At 42.7% G+C, this 21826-nt stretch overlaps 4 protein-coding genes across 5 annotated transcripts in view; 1 reads left to right on the forward strand and 3 right to left on the reverse strand.

The window, feature by feature from the left end:
- The window catches only part of LOC113667619 (gelsolin-like protein 2), a 35185-nt gene that overhangs the window by 2743 nt on the left and 10616 nt on the right, over window positions 1–21826 (forward strand). Inside the window, exons 1-3 of one of the 2 annotated variants that reach the window (XM_089186113.1) lie at window positions 18767–19003; window positions 19466–19555; window positions 21287–21379. In XM_089186113.1, coding sequence (XP_089042239.1) covers window positions 18923–19003; window positions 19466–19555; window positions 21287–21379 — 264 coding nt within the window. In that variant the 5' untranslated portion in view covers window positions 18767–18922. Of the gene's footprint in view, window positions 1–18766; window positions 19004–19465; window positions 19556–21286; window positions 21380–21826 lie in introns of those variants that run through there. The other variant, XM_089186112.1, reaches the window with a different exon arrangement.
- LOC149038884 (uncharacterized) lies at window positions 9–5897 on the reverse strand. The gene has a single exon (XM_089186109.1). It carries the CDS (start codon window positions 5788–5790, stop codon window positions 310–312), a length of 5481 nt encoding a protein of 1826 aa, XP_089042235.1. The 5' UTR covers window positions 5791–5897; the 3' UTR covers window positions 9–309.
- LOC149038885 (uncharacterized) lies at window positions 6087–11787 on the reverse strand. The gene has a single exon (XM_089186110.1). It carries the CDS (start codon window positions 11678–11680, stop codon window positions 6200–6202), a length of 5481 nt encoding a protein of 1826 aa, XP_089042236.1. The 5' UTR covers window positions 11681–11787; the 3' UTR covers window positions 6087–6199.
- Window positions 11977–17788, reverse strand: LOC149038886 (uncharacterized). The gene has a single exon (XM_089186111.1). The coding sequence runs from the start codon at window positions 17568–17570 to the stop codon at window positions 12090–12092; it is 5481 nt and encodes a 1826-aa protein (XP_089042237.1). The 5' UTR covers window positions 17571–17788; the 3' UTR covers window positions 11977–12089.

Below are 21826 nucleotides of genomic sequence, written 5' to 3' on the forward strand. Positions count from 1 at the left end.
CGGATACAACAGGACAACTAAAGATAATAGTAAAGACTGTAAGAATAACAATATACGGGACAGTTTTTCACGCATTCCTAATTCACATTCCTTCGTTGAAGAGTTTTCTTTTATTTTTTTTTATCAAGAGTTCAAAGTTCAATTCGTGGGGGGTTAGAAACAAACAAAAATCACGTGACTCTCTCGGTCCAGTTTTCAACACACTCCCCCGCGTTGATTGATATCATCAATCAAAGTTCAGAGTTCAGAGTTCAATTAATCTTACGAACACAAATCATAACATGACAAAGTCAACTTAATAAATCTATCTCAATCAGAATTCACGACAACAACTGGGACATCCTCGTCCCTCACTACTCTAACAGGAACATTTGCCGCTTGGGGCATAGGATTGGCAGCTTCAGTGTCCAACTTCACTTCCAAAGGATAGAGCCTCTGCAATGGGCGTCTCCATTCTGCAGTTGGTGAATTACCAGACTTAACTCTTACTACTGCACTTCGAACTCGACCATCTCGTCCAGGAAGTAATCGTTCGATCTTTCCAAGGCGCCACAGCTGTCTCGGGATCTTATTGTCATGTAGACACACAATATCTCCCACTTGTACTTTACGGAGAGAGTTAGCTCTCTTAGAATAGCGATGGTATTCTCTAAGTTGTGTGAGATATTCTGACCGCCATCGGTTCCAGAAGTGATCCAGAATTCGCTGTAAGAATTTTGCTCTTCTTGTTAGTGTTTCCACGGTTTGGCCAACTTCATCCGACGAGCTCTTTGATGGTACTGACAAAATTCTGCGGCCCACAATCAGGTGTGAAGGTGTTAATGGTTCCTCCATTTCATCGAAGACATATGTCAAGGGTCGTGAGTTCAAGGCCGCTTCGACTTCCACAAGGACAGTAGATAGCTCATCATAGTTTAACCGAGCATTTCGTATACACTTCTTCAAACTCAACTTGACCGATTTTACCAGCCGTTCAAAAAATCCACCCCACCAAGGGGCTGCTTCAACGTTGAACTTCCACTGTGTGCCATCACGCTGACACTGGGCCTGCACTCTTGAATCCTTAAAAGTTTTCCCATTGTCACTGACAATCAAGACGGGAATTCCTCTTCTTCCTTTAAAGCGAGCAAGGGCTCTGATAAAACTCTCTGCACTTAGATTTGGAACAAGTTCAAGATGAACAGCTCGGGTTGCGGCGCACGTGAACAAAGCTATGTAGACCTTATTCATATCTCCCTTCTTTGCAAATACATCCTTGACATATATGGGCCCTGCGAAGTCCACTCCAACACGTGTAAATGCAAACTCATCACTCAATCGAAATTCAGGAAGAGGAGGGGGAGGAGGAACTGTATAGCTTCTCCCCTGTAACTTCTTACAAACAGAACAGTTTCCGATCGCAGTTTTCACAGTTTGCCTCCCTTTCGTCACCCAGAATCTTGATCTTAGTTCTGTGAGTGTATCCCTCACACCATTGTGAAGAACCTTGAAGTGACAGTCATTGATAACCAGGTAGGTGAATCGTGAACATCTTGAAAGGAATATCGGAAAACGAGCATCATATGGAATCGGGGCATTTTTAAGACGACCACCACACCTCAAGATTCCCTTGTCATCCGTGAACAGTGATAACGAGACCTTGACCTGGTCAAAGTTCTTGTCATTGTAGACGGATCTCTGCACCTCCTTGATCCAAAGTTCTCTTGCTTGATTCATCTCTTCTTGCGTTACTTCTCCATCAATCAATTCCTTCTTCCTTTTACTTTGCTTGAGATTAGAAACAAATCGCAAAACATATGCGGTGACTCGCATCAGTCTTTGAAGACTACTGAACTTTTCCAAGGGAATGATGCAATCAAGATTTAGCCGATTTTCTGAAGTCGCCTCTCCAGAGGCAATGTTCACAAGAACTGAACTGTCATGCTGCTTCTTGCTGTTGTTACAGCTTCCCTTCTTCAGTTCTAGGCGAGGATCTGAATCATTACTTGTGACTTCAACAGAGTTCATTTTAAGACTTGGCCACTGCTCCTTCTCAGCCCTAAGAAACTCAGGGCCACTCCACCACAACTGATTGGTGATCAATTTCGAGGTCATTGACCCACGCGAACAGATGTCAGCTGGATTGGATTCCGTGGGGCAATAATTCCACTGAGCTGGCTTTGTAAGTCGACGGATCTCAACCACTCTGTTTTGAATGAATTGCTTGAATTCTCTACTTACACCCCAAATCCACCACAGAGCAATTTGAGAATCTAACCAGCAATGTACAGAATCAACTTTCAATGTTCCGTCAAATGCTGTCAACACCGTATTGACTAATCGGGCCAGAATGAGAGCGCCTACTAACTCCAGTCGAGGTATGGTTTCTCCATTCATCGGGGCAACTCTGGTTTTTGATGACACAAGCTGGGTGAAGACAGTTCCAGTGGCTGTTTCAACGCGTAAGTACACAACTGCTCCATAGGCCTTCTCACTTGCATCCCCAAAACCATGGAGTTGAACACTTTGCAAATCTGCTTTTGACCAACCATGGAAGTAGTGTCTCTTCAGTTGTACCACTCCCACCTTCTTAGCATCTTGAACAAGCTTTAACCACTGTTCATGGATAAATGAATCCACAGGGTCATCCCAACCAACCCCTGTCTTGCAAATAGATTGAAAGATGATCTTCAGTGGAATGATGACTGGACTCAGTAGTCCCAAGGGGTCATACAGCTTGCTTGTTGTACCAAGAATAGCTCTCTTCGTAACCAGACAAGCATTGTCAGTTTCTAGTGAAGAGGTCAGATCCAAGAGCAACAAATCTTTCTCCCTGTCCCAACCAACTCCAAGTACTTTGAGTTTTGATGTGGTGAAGTTCTTCGCTGTCCCAAACAGAGAACTTGAGTAGGTTTCATCTTCCTCTTGAATCGGGTGTTCCTTAACAAAACTGCTTGAAACTTGATGAGGCTGACTTTCAGATTGTCCAATTCTTTCCTGCAGGACTTTGGAGTTGGAGACCCACTTTCGCATATTGAAGCCTCCATTCTTGAAAGACGACTTCAGATTCTCATACATCTCGAGAACTGAATTATCGGAATCATCTCCACTAACAAAGTCATCCACGTACAAACTTTTCAGAGTTCTCTCAGCAAACTCTCTGGGAATGTCAGCAGAAGATAAATGATGACGAATTGTTGCGTTTAATAAGAAGGGACTTGAGGAGACACCAAATGCAACTCTTGCAAATCGATACACTTGGAGTTTCGGGCGACTGCTTGTGATATCGTCAATCCACAGGAAACGAAGATAGTCACGATCTCTTGGGTGAACTGAAACATTTAAGAAGGCTTTCTCAATGTCTCCTATGAGGGCTACCTTGTGAGCCCGGAACCTCAGGAGGACGTCATAAATGAGAGGAGACAGTGGGGGACCAGCATACAGACAGTCATTAAGGCTTGGTGTGTTCCTTCCTGATCGAGCACTGGCATCATAAACAATACGCAGTTTAGTAGTGTCCTTGTCGACACGGATCACTTCATGATGAGGAAGGTAATGTACCTTGCCCACACCATTATTAGTACCTTGCTCCACTGGTTCCACGATTCCCTGTTTCTCCTGATCTCGGATGACGTCATCATAGTGCTCTAACACCTCAGGCTTCAAATTCAGACGCTTCAGCAGTGAAACTAGCCTTGACTTGCACAATGCAAAATTATCTGGAAGCAGCTCATGGTCTTCCTTGAAGGGTAGCTGTACTTGATATCTTCCCTCTGTAAACTCAACTTTGCTCACAAATTTGTCATACAGAGACAAACTGTCATTTCGAATCCCAAGTGATTCATAGTCCCAGAATTTTCCAAGTTCAAAGGCAATTTCATCCCGATTGACAACAATCGCTTCCACTTTCAGAACATGGGTTGCAGTAAGATTCACTGTGTTACCATTGTCATTGTGAGACATAATCATGGTGGGGCCAGAGAGGACATATCCTAGTTTGGTGGCAAGGGCAACAGGCTCCCACGGTGCACCTCTCACTATGGTTCCTTCGACCAATGACCAATAATGATCAGCACCAATGAGAATGCTGATAGGCAGATCTCCTCTACCACACCTGTCGGCTAAAGAGAGGCCGTGCAGATGTTCACAGCTAGACTGAACGAGCTCTGTGGGTTGTTGGGTCAGGGGGCCACATATGACTGGTACCACATAGGCTTGTATGTAGACAATTGCATCACACATGGTTTTGATACCCACTTGAGCAATTTCGCATGTTCGTAATCTGGCATCAGACTCACCAAAGGTTTTAATCAGAAGTGACTCTCTACCAATCACTGGTAACTTCAGTCTGTCTTTAAGGTTCTTAGTTATGTAAGATCTCTGACTGCATGAGTCAAATACCAGGCGAACACTTAGGGAAGAAGTGTCATTATCTGGACGCACAACTTCAGCGGTTGCCGTCTGCAACAACACAGACCCTCTAGACTGATCCACATACATACTGGTAGATACACTGGCCACATTATCTTGATCTTGCCCACCCAGGGTTGATTGAGAACCACCGCAAATTGCTACATGGTGAGCTCCTTGACATTTAAGACATTTCATATGAGCTTGACAGTTACGTGCCAAATGTCCTTGCTTGAGACAAAGGAAACACTTGCCTTTCCTTTTAAGAACTTCCTTTCTAGATTCAGTACTTGTGACAACATTACACTTAGAACTCTGATGGTTTTGATTGCAAAATGAACACCAAACACGAGAAGACTGCTTATCCTTAAAACTGTCAGTGTACAAAGCTGATGTAGAAAGTGGCAACTCACCTCTCTGATTTGAGGATCTGAACTCTTTGTTTTTGACGAGACATTGTTCTCTCAGTTGCAGTTCCTTGTGAAATTCAACCAAAATATCTTTCAGATTCCATGTCTCCGATTCCAGATTACGAGTGATAGCGATTCGAAATTCCTCCGGTAATTTCTGCATAACTATTGGTGTTAAGAAACAACCATACATCTCGGAAGAGATTTCCATACCTTCTAATCCACGAACATGAGATTCCACTGTGTCGTACAAGCTTCGGAGTTTCTTAACTTCACCAATCGATTCCACCTTGGGGAGTTTGGTGAGTACTTCGATGTGGCTAGAGATCACCATCTGCCGATTTCCGAATCTTTGTTTCAGTAGATCAACCGCCTTTTCGTAGTTAGCACTCGTCAGGGCTAGACCGGCGACCGAACTTTGTGCAGTGCCAGTGAGAAGTGATTTCAGATAGTTGAATTTATCCACGGAAGACAGATTTGGGTTCTCGTGAACCGCAGACTCGAAAGATTCCCAGAAAGGATACCAATGCATGGGATTTCTGTGGAATTTCTTCAGCTCAAGCTTGGGTAACTTTGCATGAGTGAAGGCTTTCGAAACGTGACCTTGAGAAGTTCCCGCGCTTTCGGGAGGAACAGGTTGCACCACGGAGGGGGATTTCTGGCTCTTTCCCTTACTTTCTTGAGCTTCCAAAACAGATTCTAACTCTACAATACACTCCTGAATGGAGCTCATTAGCTCACAGCTCTCACAGACTTCGGTATCAATAACTTCAACGTCATCCACCAGATCCACAATTTCGCGGTCGAGCGATTGAAGCTCCGAATACTTCGTTTCAAGAGCGGTTCGAAGAAATTTCAGCCTTTTCACTTCGACGAGATTACCTTCAGCGATTAACCCTTTAGCATCTTCGATAGTTTTCTCGACAAACTTTCGATGACCGTCGCGAAATTTCCTCAGATTCTTCAATTTCTTCTTCCCCGACTGCGACATGTCACCCACGTGCTTCCAGCTCGCATTCACAACAATTTCATTCAAGACGTTCTTCAGAGCGGTAGAATCCCGGTTTTCGATTCCCGGGTCTCGGCACCAAATGTATAAAACGGATACAACAGGACAACTAAAGATAATAGTAAAGACTGTAAGAATAACAATATACGGGACAGTTTTTCACGCATTCCTAATTCACATTCCTTCGTTGAAGAGTTTTCTTTTATCAAGAGTTCAAAGTTCAATTCGTGGGGGGTAAGAAACAAACAAAAATCACGTGACTCTCTCGGTCCAGTTTTCAACACACTCCCCCGCGTTGATTGATATCATCAATCAAAGTTCAGAGTTCAGAGTTCAATTAATCTTACGAACACAAATCATAACATGACAAAGTCAACTTAATAAATCTATCTCAATCAGAATTCACGACAACAACTGGGACATCCTCGTCCCTCACTACTCTAACAGGAACATTTGCCGCTTGGGGCATAGGATTGGCAGCTTCAGTGTCCAACTTCACTTCCAAAGGATAGAGCCTCTGCAATGGGCGTCTCCATTCTGCAGTTGGTGAATTACCAGACTTAATTCTTACTACTGCACTTCGAACTCGACCATCTCGTCCAGGAAGTAATCGTTCGATCTTTCCAAGGCGCCACAGCTGTCTCGGGATCTTATTGTCATGTAGACACACAATATCTCCCACTTGTACTTTACGGAGAGAGTTAGCTCTCTTAGAATAGCGATGGTATTCTCTAAGTTGTGTGAGATATTCTGACCGCCATCGGTTCCAGAAGTGATCCAGAATTCGCTGTAAGAATTTTGCTCTTCTTGTTAGTGTTTCCACGGTTTGGCCAACTTCATCCGACGAGCTCTTTGATGGTACTGACAAAATTCTGCGGCCCACAATCAGGTGTGAAGGTGTTAATGGTTCCTCCATTTCATCGAAGACATATGTCAAGGGTCGTGAGTTCAAGGCCGCTTCGACTTCCACAAGGACAGTAGATAGCTCATCATAGTTTAACCGAGCATTTCGTATACACTTCTTCAAACTCAACTTGACCGATTTTACCAGCCGTTCAAAAAATCCACCCCACCAAGGGGCTGCTTCAACGTTGAACTTCCACTGTGTGCCATCACGCTGACACTGGGCCTGCACTCTTGAATCCTTAAAAGTTTTCCCATTGTCACTGACAATCAAGACGGGAATTCCTCTTCTTCCTTTAAAGCGAGCAAGGGCTCTGATAAAACTCTCTGCACTTAGATTTGGAACAAGTTCAAGATGAACAGCTCGGGTTGCGGCGCACGTGAACAAAGCTATGTAGACCTTATTCATATCTCCCTTCTTTGCAAATACATCCTTGACATATATGGGCCCTGCGAAGTCCACTCCAACACGTGTAAATGCAAACTCATCACTCAATCGAAATTCAGGAAGAGGAGGGGGAGGAGGAACTGTATAGCTTCTCCCCTGTAACTTCTTACAAACAGAACAGTTTCCGATCGCAGTTTTCACAGTTTGCCTCCCTTTCGTCACCCAGAATCTTGATCTTAGTTCTGTGAGTGTATCCCTCACACCATTGTGAAGAACCTTGAAGTGACAGTCATTGATAACCAGGTAGGTGAATCGTGAACATCTTGAAAGGAATATCGGAAAACGAGCATCATATGGAATCGGGGCATTTTTAAGACGACCACCACACCTCAAGATTCCCTTGTCATCCGTGAACAGTGATAACGAGACCTTGACCTGGTCAAAGTTCTTGTCATTGTAGACGGATCTCTGCACCTCCTTGATCCAAAGTTCTCTTGCTTGATTCATCTCTTCTTGCGTTACTTCTCCATCAATCAATTCCTTCTTCCTTTTACTTTGCTTGAGATTAGAAACAAATCGCAAAACATATGCGGTGACTCGCATCAGTCTTTGAAGACTACTGAACTTTTCCAAGGGAATGATGCAATCAAGATTTAGCCGATTTTCTGAAGTCGCCTCTCCAGAGGCAATGTTCACAAGAACTGAACTGTCATGCTGCTTCTTGCTGTTGTTACAGCTTCCCTTCTTCAGTTCTAGGCGAGGATCTGAATCATTACTTGTGACTTCAACAGAGTTCATTTTAAGACTTGGCCACTGCTCCTTCTCAGCCCTAAGAAACTCAGGGCCACTCCACCACAACTGATTGGTGATCAATTTCGAGGTCATTGACCCACGCGAACAGATGTCAGCTGGATTGGATTCCGTGGGGCAATAATTCCACTGAGCTGGCTTTGTAAGTCGACGGATCTCAACCACTCTGTTTTGAATGAATTGCTTGAATTCTCTACTTACACCCCAAATCCACCACAGAGCAATTTGAGAATCTAACCAGCAATGTACAGAATCAACTTTCAATGTTCCGTCAAATGCTGTCAACACCGTATTGACTAATCGGGCCAGAATGAGAGCGCCTACTAACTCCAGTCGAGGTATGGTTTCTCCATTCATCGGGGCAACTCTGGTTTTTGATGACACAAGCTGGGTGAAGACAGTTCCAGTGGCTGTTTCAACGCGTAAGTACACAACTGCTCCATAGGCCTTCTCACTTGCATCCCCAAAACCATGGAGTTGAACACTTTGCAAATCTGCTTTTGACCAACCATGGAAGTAGTGTCTCTTCAGTTGTACCACTCCCACCTTCTTAGCATCTTGAACAAGCTTTAACCACTGTTCATGGATAAATGAATCCACAGGGTCATCCCAACCAACCCCTGTCTTGCAAATAGATTGAAAGATGATCTTCAGTGGAATGATGACTGGACTCAGTAGTCCCAAGGGGTCATACAGCTTGCTTGTTGTACCAAGAATAGCTCTCTTCGTAACCAGACAAGCATTGTCAGTTTCTAGTGAAGAGGTCAGATCCAAGAGCAACAAATCTTTCTCCCTGTCCCAACCAACTCCAAGTACTTTGAGTTTTGATGTGGTGAAGTTCTTCGCTGTCCCAAACAGAGAACTTGAGTAGGTTTCATCTTCCTCTTGAATCGGGTGTTCCTTAACAAAACTGCTTGAAACTTGATGAGGCTGACTTTCAGATTGTCCAATTCTTTCCTGCAGGACTTTGGAGTTGGAGACCCACTTTCGCATATTGAAGCCTCCATTCTTGAAAGACGACTTCAGATTCTCATACATCTCGAGAACTGAATTATCGGAATCATCTCCACTAACAAAGTCATCCACGTACAAACTTTTCAGAGTTCTCTCAGCAAACTCTCTGGGAATGTCAGCAGAAGATAAATGATGACGAATTGTTGCGTTTAATAAGAAGGGACTTGAGGAGACACCAAATGCAACTCTTGCAAATCGATACACTTGGAGTTTCGGGCGACTGCTTGTGATATCGTCAATCCACAGGAAACGAAGATAGTCACGATCTCTTGGGTGAACTGAAACATTTAAGAAGGCTTTCTCAATGTCTCCTATGAGGGCTACCTTGTGAGCCCGGAACCTCAGGAGGACGTCATAAATGAGAGGAGACAGTGGGGGACCAGCATACAGACAGTCATTAAGGCTTGGTGTGTTCCTTCCTGATCGAGCACTGGCATCATAAACAATACGCAGTTTAGTAGTGTCCTTGTCGACACGGATCACTTCATGATGAGGAAGGTAATGTACCTTGCCCACACCATTATTAGTACCTTGCTCCACTGGTTCCACGATTCCCTGTTTCTCCTGATCTCGGATGACGTCATCATAGTGCTCTAACACCTCAGGCTTCAAATTCAGACGCTTCAGCAGTGAAACTAGCCTTGACTTGCACAATGCAAAATTATCTGGAAGCAGCTCATGGTCTTCCTTGAAGGGTAGCTGTACTTGATATCTTCCCTCTGTAAACTCAACTTTGCTCACAAATTTGTCATACAGAGACAAACTGTCATTTCGAATCCCAAGTGATTCATAGTCCCAGAATTTTCCAAGTTCAAAGGCAATTTCATCCCGATTGACAACAATCGCTTCCACTTTCAGAACATGGGTTGCAGTAAGATTCACTGTGTTACCATTGTCATTGTGAGACATAATCATGGTGGGGCCAGAGAGGACATATCCTAGTTTGGTGGCAAGGGCAACAGGCTCCCACGGTGCACCTCTCACTATGGTTCCTTCGACCAATGACCAATAATGATCAGCACCAATGAGAATGCTGATAGGCAGATCTCCTCTACCACACCTGTCGGCTAAAGAGAGGCCGTGCAGATGTTCACAGCTAGACTGAACGAGCTCTGTGGGTTGTTGGGTCAGGGGGCCACATATGACTGGTACCACATAGGCTTGTATGTAGACAATTGCATCACACATGGTTTTGATACCCACTTGAGCAATTTCGCATGTTCGTAATCTGGCATCAGACTCACCAAAGGTTTTAATCAGAAGTGACTCTCTACCAATCACTGGTAACTTCAGTCTGTCTTTAAGGTTCTTAGTTATGTAAGATCTCTGACTGCATGAGTCAAATACCAGGCGAACACTTAGGGAAGAAGTGTCATTATCTGGACGCACAACTTCAGCGGTTGCCGTCTGCAACAACACAGACCCTCTAGACTGATCCACATACATACTGGTAGATACACTGGCCACATTATCTTGATCTTGCCCACCCAGGGTTGATTGAGAACCACCGCAAATTGCTACATGGTGAGCTCCTTGACATTTAAGACATTTCATATGAGCTTGACAGTTACGTGCCAAATGTCCTTGCTTGAGACAAAGGAAACACTTGCCTTTCCTTTTAAGAACTTCCTTTCTAGATTCAGTACTTGTGACAACATTACACTTAGAACTCTGATGGTTTTGATTGCAAAATGAACACCAAACACGAGAAGACTGCTTATCCTTAAAACTGTCAGTGTACAAAGCTGATGTAGAAAGTGGCAACTCACCTCTCTGATTTGAGGATCTGAACTCTTTGTTTTTGACGAGACATTGTTCTCTCAGTTGCAGTTCCTTGTGAAATTCAACCAAAATATCTTTCAGATTCCATGTCTCCGATTCCAGATTACGAGTGATAGCGATTCGAAATTCCTCCGGTAATTTCTGCATAACTATTGGTGTTAAGAAACAACCATACATCTCGGAAGAGATTTCCATACCTTCTAATCCACGAACATGAGATTCCACTGTGTCGTACAAGCTTCGGAGTTTCTTAACTTCACCAATCGATTCCACCTTGGGGAGTTTGGTGAGTACTTCGATGTGGCTAGAGATCACCATCTGCCGATTTCCGAATCTTTGTTTCAGTAGATCAACCGCCTTTTCGTAGTTAGCACTCGTCAGGGCTAGACCGGCGACCGAACTTTGTGCAGTGCCAGTGAGAAGTGATTTCAGATAGTTGAATTTATCCACGGAAGACAGATTTGGGTTCTCGTGAACCGCAGACTCGAAAGATTCCCAGAAAGGATACCAATGCATGGGATTTCTGTGGAATTTCTTCAGCTCAAGCTTGGGTAACTTTGCATGAGTGAAGGCTTTCGAAACGTGACCTTGAGAAGTTCCCGCGCTTTCGGGAGGAACAGGTTGCACCACGGAGGGGGATTTCTGGCTCTTTCCCTTACTTTCTTGAGCTTCCAAAACAGATTCTAACTCTACAATACACTCCTGAATGGAGCTCATTAGCTCACAGCTCTCACAGACTTCGGTATCAATAACTTCAACGTCATCCACCAGATCCACAATTTCGCGGTCGAGCGATTGAAGCTCCGAATACTTCGTTTCAAGAGCGGTTCGAAGAAATTTCAGCCTTTTCACTTCGACGAGATTACCTTCAGCGATTAACCCTTTAGCATCTTCGATAGTTTTCTCGACAAACTTTCGATGACCGTCGCGAAATTTCCTCAGATTCTTCAATTTCTTCTTCCCCGACTGCGACATGTCACCCACGTGCTTCCAGCTCGCATTCACAACAATTTCATTCAAGACGTTCTTCAGAGCGGTAGAATCCCGGTTTTCGATTCCCGGGTCTCGGCACCAAATGTATAAAACGGATACAACAGGACAACTAAAGATAATAGTAAAGACTGTAAGAATAACAATATACGGGACAGTTTTTCACGCATTCCTAATTCACATTCCTTCGTTGAAGAGTTTTCTTTTATCAAGAGTTCAAAGTTCAATTCGTGGGGGGTAAGAAACAAACAAAAATCACGTGACTCTCTCGGTCCAGTTTTCAACACACTCCCCCGCGTTGATTGATATCATCAATCAAAGTTCAGAGTTCAGAGTTCAATTAATCTTACGAACACAAATCATAACATGACAAAGTCAACTTAATAAATCTATCTCAATCAGAATTCACGACAACAACTGGGACATCCTCGTCCCTCACTACTCTAACAGGAACATTTGCCGCTTGGGGCATAGGATTGGCAGCTTCAGTGTCCAACTTCACTTCCAAAGGATAGAGCCTCTGCAATGGGCGTCTCCATTCTGCAGTTGGTGAATTACCAGACTTAATTCTTACTACTGCACTTCGAACTCGACCATCTCGTCCAGGAAGTAATCGTTCGATCTTTCCAAGGCGCCACAGCTGTCTCGGGATCTTATTGTCATGTAGACACACAATATCTCCCACTTGTACTTTACGGAGAGAGTTAGCTCTCTTAGAATAGCGATGGTATTCTCTAAGTTGTGTGAGATATTCTGACCGCCATCGGTTCCAGAAGTGATCCAGAATTCGCTGTAAGAATTTTGCTCTTCTTGTTAGTGTTTCCACGGTTTGGCCAACTTCATCCGACGAGCTCTTTGATGGTACTGACAAAATTCTGCGGCCCACAATCAGGTGTGAAGGTGTTAATGGTTCCTCCATTTCATCGAAGACATATGTCAAGGGTCGTGAGTTCAAGGCCGCTTCGACTTCCACAAGGACAGTAGATAGCTCATCATAGTTTAACCGAGCATTTCGTATACACTTCTTCAAACTCAACTTGACCGATTTTACCAGCCGTTCAAAAAATCCACCCCACCAAGGGGCTGCTTCAACGTTGAACTTCCACTGTGTGCCATCACGCTGACACTGGGCCTGCACTCTTGAATCCTTAAAAGTTTTCCCATTGTCACTGACAATCAAGACGGGAATTCCTCTTCTTCCTTTAAAGCGAGCAAGGGCTCTGATAAAACTCTCTGCACTTAGATTTGGAACAAGTTCAAGATGAACAGCTCGGGTTGCGGCGCACGTGAACAAAGCTATGTAGACCTTATTCATATCTCCCTTCTTTGCAAATACATCCTTGACATATATGGGCCCTGCGAAGTCCACTCCAACACGTGTAAATGCAAACTCATCACTCAATCGAAATTCAGGAAGAGGAGGGGGAGGAGGAACTGTATAGCTTCTCCCCTGTAACTTCTTACAAACAGAACAGTTTCCGATCGCAGTTTTCACAGTTTGCCTCCCTTTCGTCACCCAGAATCTTGATCTTAGTTCTGTGAGTGTATCCCTCACACCATTGTGAAGAACCTTGAAGTGACAGTCATTGATAACCAGGTAGGTGAATCGTGAACATCTTGAAAGGAATATCGGAAAACGAGCATCATATGGAATCGGGGCATTTTTAAGACGACCACCACACCTCAAGATTCCCTTGTCATCCGTGAACAGTGATAACGAGACCTTGACCTGGTCAAAGTTCTTGTCATTGTAGACGGATCTCTGCACCTCCTTGATCCAAAGTTCTCTTGCTTGATTCATCTCTTCTTGCGTTACTTCTCCATCAATCAATTCCTTCTTCCTTTTACTTTGCTTGAGATTAGAAACAAATCGCAAAACATATGCGGTGACTCGCATCAGTCTTTGAAGACTACTGAACTTTTCCAAGGGAATGATGCAATCAAGATTTAGCCGATTTTCTGAAGTCGCCTCTCCAGAGGCAATGTTCACAAGAACTGAACTGTCATGCTGCTTCTTGCTGTTGTTACAGCTTCCCTTCTTCAGTTCTAGGCGAGGATCTGAATCATTACTTGTGACTTCAACAGAGTTCATTTTAAGACTTGGCCACTGCTCCTTCTCAGCCCTAAGAAACTCAGGGCCACTCCACCACAACTGATTGGTGATCAATTTCGAGGTCATTGACCCACGCGAACAGATGTCAGCTGGATTGGATTCCGTGGGGCAATAATTCCACTGAGCTGGCTTTGTAAGTCGACGGATCTCAACCACTCTGTTTTGAATGAATTGCTTGAATTCTCTACTTACACCCCAAATCCACCACAGAGCAATTTGAGAATCTAACCAGCAATGTACAGAATCAACTTTCAATGTTCCGTCAAATGCTGTCAACACCGTATTGACTAATCGGGCCAGAATGAGAGCGCCTACTAACTCCAGTCGAGGTATGGTTTCTCCATTCATCGGGGCAACTCTGGTTTTTGATGACACAAGCTGGGTGAAGACAGTTCCAGTGGCTGTTTCAACGCGTAAGTACACAACTGCTCCATAGGCCTTCTCACTTGCATCCCCAAAACCATGGAGTTGAACACTTTGCAAATCTGCTTTTGACCAACCATGGAAGTAGTGTCTCTTCAGTTGTACCACTCCCACCTTCTTAGCATCTTGAACAAGCTTTAACCACTGTTCATGGATAAATGAATCCACAGGGTCATCCCAACCAACCCCTGTCTTGCAAATAGATTGAAAGATGATCTTCAGTGGAATGATGACTGGACTCAGTAGTCCCAAGGGGTCATACAGCTTGCTTGTTGTACCAAGAATAGCTCTCTTCGTAACCAGACAAGCATTGTCAGTTTCTAGTGAAGAGGTCAGATCCAAGAGCAACAAATCTTTCTCCCTGTCCCAACCAACTCCAAGTACTTTGAGTTTTGATGTGGTGAAGTTCTTCGCTGTCCCAAACAGAGAACTTGAGTAGGTTTCATCTTCCTCTTGAATCGGGTGTTCCTTAACAAAACTGCTTGAAACTTGATGAGGCTGACTTTCAGATTGTCCAATTCTTTCCTGCAGGACTTTGGAGTTGGAGACCCACTTTCGCATATTGAAGCCTCCATTCTTGAAAGACGACTTCAGATTCTCATACATCTCGAGAACTGAATTATCGGAATCATCTCCACTAACAAAGTCATCCACGTACAAACTTTTCAGAGTTCTCTCAGCAAACTCTCTGGGAATGTCAGCAGAAGATAAATGATGACGAATTGTTGCGTTTAATAAGAAGGGACTTGAGGAGACACCAAATGCAACTCTTGCAAATCGATACACTTGGAGTTTCGGGCGACTGCTTGTGATATCGTCAATCCACAGGAAACGAAGATAGTCACGATCTCTTGGGTGAACTGAAACATTTAAGAAGGCTTTCTCAATGTCTCCTATGAGGGCTACCTTGTGAGCCCGGAACCTCAGGAGGACGTCATAAATGAGAGGAGACAGTGGGGGACCAGCATACAGACAGTCATTAAGGCTTGGTGTGTTCCTTCCTGATCGAGCACTGGCATCATAAACAATACGCAGTTTAGTAGTGTCCTTGTCGACACGGATCACTTCATGATGAGGAAGGTAATGTACCTTGCCCACACCATTATTAGTACCTTGCTCCACTGGTTCCACGATTCCCTGTTTCTCCTGATCTCGGATGACGTCATCATAGTGCTCTAACACCTCAGGCTTCAAATTCAGACGCTTCAGCAGTGAAACTAGCCTTGACTTGCACAATGCAAAATTATCTGGAAGCAGCTCATGGTCTTCCTTGAAGGGTAGCTGTACTTGATATCTTCCCTCTGTAAACTCAACTTTGCTCACAAATTTGTCATACAGAGACAAACTGTCATTTCGAATCCCAAGTGATTCATAGTCCCAGAATTTTCCAAGTTCAAAGGCAATTTCATCCCGATTGACAACAATCGCTTCCACTTTCAGAACATGGGTTGCAGTAAGATTCACTGTGTTACCATTGTCATTGTGAGACATAATCATGGTGGGGCCAGAGAGGACATATCCTAGTTTGGTGGCAAGGGCAACAGGCTCCCACGGTGCACCTCTCACTATGGTTCCTTCGACCAATGACCAATAATGATCAGCACCAATGAGAATGCTGATAGGCAGATCTCCTCTACCACACCTGTCGGCTAAAGAGAGGCCGTGCAGATGTTCACAGCTAGACTGAACGAGCTCTGTGGGTTGTTGGGTCAGGGGGCCACATATGACTGGTACCACATAGGCTTGTATGTAGACAATTGCATCACACATGGTTTTGATACCCACTTGAGCAATTTCGCATGTTCGTAATCTGGCATCAGACTCACCAAAGGTTTTAATCAGAAGTGACTCTCTACCAATCACTGGTAACTTCAGTCTGTCTTTAAGGTTCTTAGTTATGTAAGATCTCTGACTGCATGAGTCAAATACCAGGCGAACACTTAGGGAAGAAGTGTCATTATCTGGACGCACAACTTCAGCGGTTGCCGTCTGCAACAACACAGACCCTCTAGACTGATCCACATACATACTGGTAGATACACTGGCCACATTATCTTGATCTTGCCCACCCAGGGTTGATTGAGAACCACCGCAAATTGCTACATGGTGAGCTCCTTGACATTTAAGACATTTCATATGAGCTTGACAGTTACGTGCCAAATGTCCTTGCTTGAGACAAAGGAAACACTTGCCTTTCCTTTTAAGAACTTCCTTTCTAGATTCAGTACTTGTGACAACATTACACTTAGAACTCTGATGGTTTTGATTGCAAAATGAACACCAAACACGAGAAGACTGCTTATCCTTAAAACTGTCAGTGTACAAAGCTGATGTAGAAAGTGGCAACTCACCTCTCTGATTTGAGGATCTGAACTCTTTGTTTTTGACGAGACATTGTTCTCTCAGTTGCAGTTCCTTGTGAAATTCAACCAAAATATCTTTCAGATTCCATGTCTCCGATTCCAGATTACGAGTGATAGCGATTCGAAATTCCTCCGGTAATTTCTGCATAACTATTGGTGTTAAGAAACAACCATACATCTCGGAAGAGATTTCCATACCTTCTAATCCACGAACATGAGATTCCACTGTGTCGTACAAGCTTCGGAGTTTCTTAACTTCACCAATCGATTCCACCTTGGGGAGTTTGGTGAGTACTTCGATGTGGCTAGAGATCACCATCTGCCGATTTCCGAATCTTTGTTTCAGTAGATCAACCGCCTTTTCGTAGTTAGCACTCGTCAGGGCTAGACCGGCGACCGAACTTTGTGCAGTGCCAGTGAGAAGTGATTTCAGATAGTTGAATTTATCCACGGAAGACAGATTTGGGTTCTCGTGAACCGCAGACTCGAAAGATTCCCAGAAAGGATACCAATGCATGGGATTTCTGTGGAATTTCTTCAGCTCAAGCTTGGGTAACTTTGCATGAGTGAAGGCTTTCGAAACGTGACCTTGAGAAGTTCCCGCGCTTTCGGGAGGAACAGGTTGCACCACGGAGGGGGATTTCTGGCTCTTTCCCTTACTTTCTTGAGCTTCCAAAACAGATTCTAACTCTACAATACACTCCTGAATGGAGCTCATTAGCTCACAGCTCTCACAGACTTCGGTATCAATAACTTCAACGTCATCCACCAGATCCACAATTTCGCGGTCGAGCGATTGAAGCTCCGAATACTTCGTTTCAAGAGCGGTTCGAAGAAATTTCAGCCTTTTCACTTCGACGAGATTACCTTCAGCGATTAACCCTTTAGCATCTTCGATAGTTTTCTCGACAAACTTTCGATGACCGTCGCGAAATTTCCTCAGATTCTTCAATTTCTTCTTCCCCGACTGCGACATGTCACCCACGTGCTTCCAGCTCGCATTCACAACAATTTCATTCAAGACGTTCTTCAGAGCGGTAGAATCCCGGTTTTCGATTCCCGGGTCTCGGCACCAAATGTATAAAACGGATACAACAGGACAACTAAAGATAATAGTAAAGACTGTAAGAATAACAATATACGGGACAGTTTTTCACGCATTCCTAATTCACATTCCTTCGTTGAAGAGTTTTCTTTTATTTTTTTTTATCAAGAGTTCAAAGTTCAATTCGTGGGGGGTTAGAAACAAACAAAAATCACGTGACTCTCTCGGTCCAGTTTTCAACACTGCTCTCTGTGTATTATGACTATCGATACTGACTGCTCGGCCTCAATAGCTGGAAAAGAGTCGTATCAGCGATGATTTAGTAGTGTTTTACCAGATAAGTTTAACGAGTCAGTATCGGCCCATCTTCCTATCAGGGATTGTGATGGACTCGAAGGGTACAGTAGTAACCTCCAAAACGGCTGCTACTTTTTGCGTTCTCCTTGTGAGTGTAGGCAAGTGCGAGGCAGGCTCGCGAGTCAAATGAAGATCAGATTTATATCAGAGATGGGTGTGAGGCTGGTTGCAATTTCTCCTCAGTTTTTTCCACAATCAAATATTAATACCCGACTACGGTTGTGAAACTAATGAAAACTTCATGAATGAAAAATATGTCGCCGGCGATTGATCTATTAAAAACAAGCCTTCAACTTCAACCGATACGATGCGATGAAAGTTTTCGTTTGAATTTTGATTAAAGTAAGCTGTTTTTGCTTAATAGAGAGAATATTTAGGGACAAACGCAATATATGAGCATACATTCGCGCCCGATGCGGAGCAAATTTGATACCTACCTGGCAATGAAACCATTTCAGTGGTTCATTCTAATAGAATCACCAAGTTGAAAGGGGCGGTTCTTGAATTTTCATTTTGAATTTTTTTTCGTGTGCATATTTTAAATTTTTTAAAATGTTTAACTCAAAAAGTATTAAAATACGTGTTCATGTGTATGTTATTTTTAAGGGACTTGCATCGATTTCAGTTGAAGCAAATTTTCAACATATTCATGTAAGCGTCGCGTTCGATCAATAATTGTTATTTTGGAATCGAACCAAAGTAGATCCAGTTTCTGGGTTTATTGTAGTGTGTGACCGTGACAACTAGATATGTAAATGATTAACAGATTATGGAATTATAATATTTATGCAACGATCAACATTAGCATGGCGTCGACCAATAACTGTGCTTGAAATACAGTCTTGGCACTTCGTAGCGAAGGGAACTCCTTTATTTGCGCCAGGCTACAGTTTACCTTACATTTGGAGACTGAGGTGTTGTTCAGTATGGCAGGGCTTGTGAAGGCTAAGAAGTATGATTGGAAGGACTCAAACTTGGCTTTGTTCGGCTCAGACGTCGAGAAAAATGTAAGATTTTTCAAACGTCAGCGCTCCGCCGGAGTTGCCCTTGTCTTATCAATATGTAGCAGTGGACAAACGATAGATGTCTCGTAAAGGTTCGCTTAACTTGCCTAACTGTCGACAGAGAAGAGATACGCCGCCCAAGCGATGCAGTGTTATTTCAACCATGACAAATGCAAACAGTGGAAAACAAGCTTCGATCAGTTGCAAATTAGGCTTATCTGAATCTTGACTTTATAATGCTGTAAAACGTCCCTAAAAGCCAATAGTCACAGGTCACAATGTTGAAGATAAGTGACAAGAGAGACATTTTGCGAAATGAGATGTAATCGTATATAAAAATATAAGCATATAAGTAGACATGAAATACACGATTATGCACGATGGTGTATCAGCATAAGTATGAAATTTGCTACAGGCTTTGAGATTTTATTCTCTGATAATTATTTTTGTGCTATCCATTGGTAGGTCAAGAAAAGTTCAGCAATGGAGGAAAAAGCGTGGAAGGGCTGTGGTCAAAGAGTTGAGTTAAAGATCTGGAGAATTGTCAAATTTAAGGCGAGTATTAAGCTTAGTTTACGTTCTTTAGTCATAATTTCTTGTGTGGTCGGAGCTGTATCTTCATGTATGTCAAACCTCGGCTGGAAATAAACCTCAGCTGGAGATGTTTCTGTAAATACACCTTCGCGTGATGTTCTAATCAATCATAATAATACTTTTTATCCATCAAACAATGATGTAGTCGTGATTATTACTGTTTCTTTGCAATCAAACATAACCCTTAAATTCATGCGACATTTTGACCTCTGTCATCTGAAGGATAATTATACTTTTTTTGAGCTTTGGAGTTTTTACCTTATATGGTACTAAAGTTGAGGTGTTCGTAGTGATCGAATAGCTAAGTTTGGCTCAATATGCAGAAGGTTCTGGGTAAAAAATGTTCGCTTATAGGAAGGAATTTTTTTTTCCGTGATGATAATATTAAACCAACTATCTCAGTCTTATTATAATGGACAAATATAGATTTAACATGGAAGATTAACGGAGAAATGGATTTGAAGGGGAAGGTTTTCAGCTGTTCTGAGAAAAAAAAAAATTGAACTAAAATAGTTCAAGGTGCATTGTTTGTAGAAGTATAGGGATGCTAGCGAGGACACTATGGCCATTTTTGTGTGAATGTCCAAAACTTTTTCCATCAGCCCTAATTCTCCTTTTCCTTTCCTCAGAATTTTCCTGATCTATTAAATTAGTGGTTAATATTGTAATATTGATAATAATGTTCTAGCTCTTCATTCCAGTTAATGACTGTGTTGGTCTATTTTGAATTGATCTTAATTTGGAATTTTGCTAAGATGTTATTAATTTACAGCTATTTGTGAATTGTTCAATTGTTCAGGTGATTATGAGGAAATGTGCACTTTGATTGAGCCAGGATTGCATCATATCTTGCAATAATCACCACGTACAAGGTGGTTATTGCGGTAGAGCTAAATCTCAAAATGACAACATTTCAATTTGTCAAGATTACAAAGAAAGAGATGAAAGCCATGACAGAGATTCCATGAATCTTCTACCATTTAGCTTTTACTAACCAGGAACTTGATCATTGAATTACAATTTTTTTTGTCAAGAAAAAGGAAGAATTTGTCTACAGGTTCAAACAACCTACTAGAGTGGAAGGGAAAGAAAATATTACGTTTCAATTAGATAACTAATCAGATAAGTTGGGGATTAGCAGCTGACAGCTTTGAATAACAAATGAGTGTGATGTTTTGCACACTCTTGTCAAAGTTGCATGCCCTCAGCCTTGCCTAGAGGCTTGTACCTTTGGTAGTCACTTCTTAACTTGTATACTTTACTCTTGTAGCCTCTTACTTCAAGCCTTACTGGAAGCACTGGAAATTTCTTTTACCAATCTCTCTATCTCTGTTCTCTGATGTGTGTGATGTTTGGGGACAAATAAATTTTTTTAAAAAAATGATTTTTCTGTGGTGATGACCAGCACAGTTTTCCAAAAGTAATTTTTAAGCTTAGGCCTTGTGAATATTTTTGAATAATCCTCTTTGTTTGGGGCATTATTCATGTTTGTTTTGCATTCGATAAATAGTTGCTTAAATAGTTCACTAACATTCCATAAAAAGTTGTGTTCTTAAATCTGTTGGTTACATTTGACAGCTCAGATGAATTACATTGTCACATAAAGCCCTATGTCAATATGTTGTTGATTAAACTGCATTTTGGCCTCTTGTGTATTTGTATTTTAAATTGTTGTGACTTTTGTACCCACAGGTGGTAGATTGGCCCAAGGAGGACTATGGGAGATTTTATGATGGAGACTCGTACATCATTCTTAATACATACAAAAAGGATCCTAATAGTGAGGTCAGAGAATTCTGCTGATGCAAAATTTTTTCTTGAAAGTACATCTTATAAATTCATCGTTGGTCAGTTTAAGTCCTTGAAAATGGTAGTGATGGAGTCAGGGCAATGGTTAGATGTAAGAGGTTTTCACTACAACCCTCTGATCCTTATCAGAGTGATTAGCATGTAATTTTTCCTCGCCATATAACTTGTGAATGAAACAAAGTTTGAGAGAGCAAAGGAAATGATTGCAGATGAAAATAGCCCATGACATTAAATAAATTCTCCATGTAAGTTCCCTGTGACGTATAGAGACCAATATGAAGAAAAGGTATGGAGCTGGACTGATGCTATAGTGTGAAGAGTTAGGGGTAGTTTCAGTCACAAGAACATTTTGGCATTTGGGAATGTGGTGTGTGTTAAGGGAACAGTGCTTGAAATCTAGGATAAAGTCAGTTTGTCCCTATT

This window comes from Pocillopora damicornis, chromosome 10 (assembly GCF_964200805.1).
Source record: "Pocillopora damicornis chromosome 10, jaPocDami1.2, whole genome shotgun sequence".
NCBI classification, from domain to species: domain Eukaryota; kingdom Metazoa; phylum Cnidaria; class Anthozoa; order Scleractinia; family Pocilloporidae; genus Pocillopora; species Pocillopora damicornis.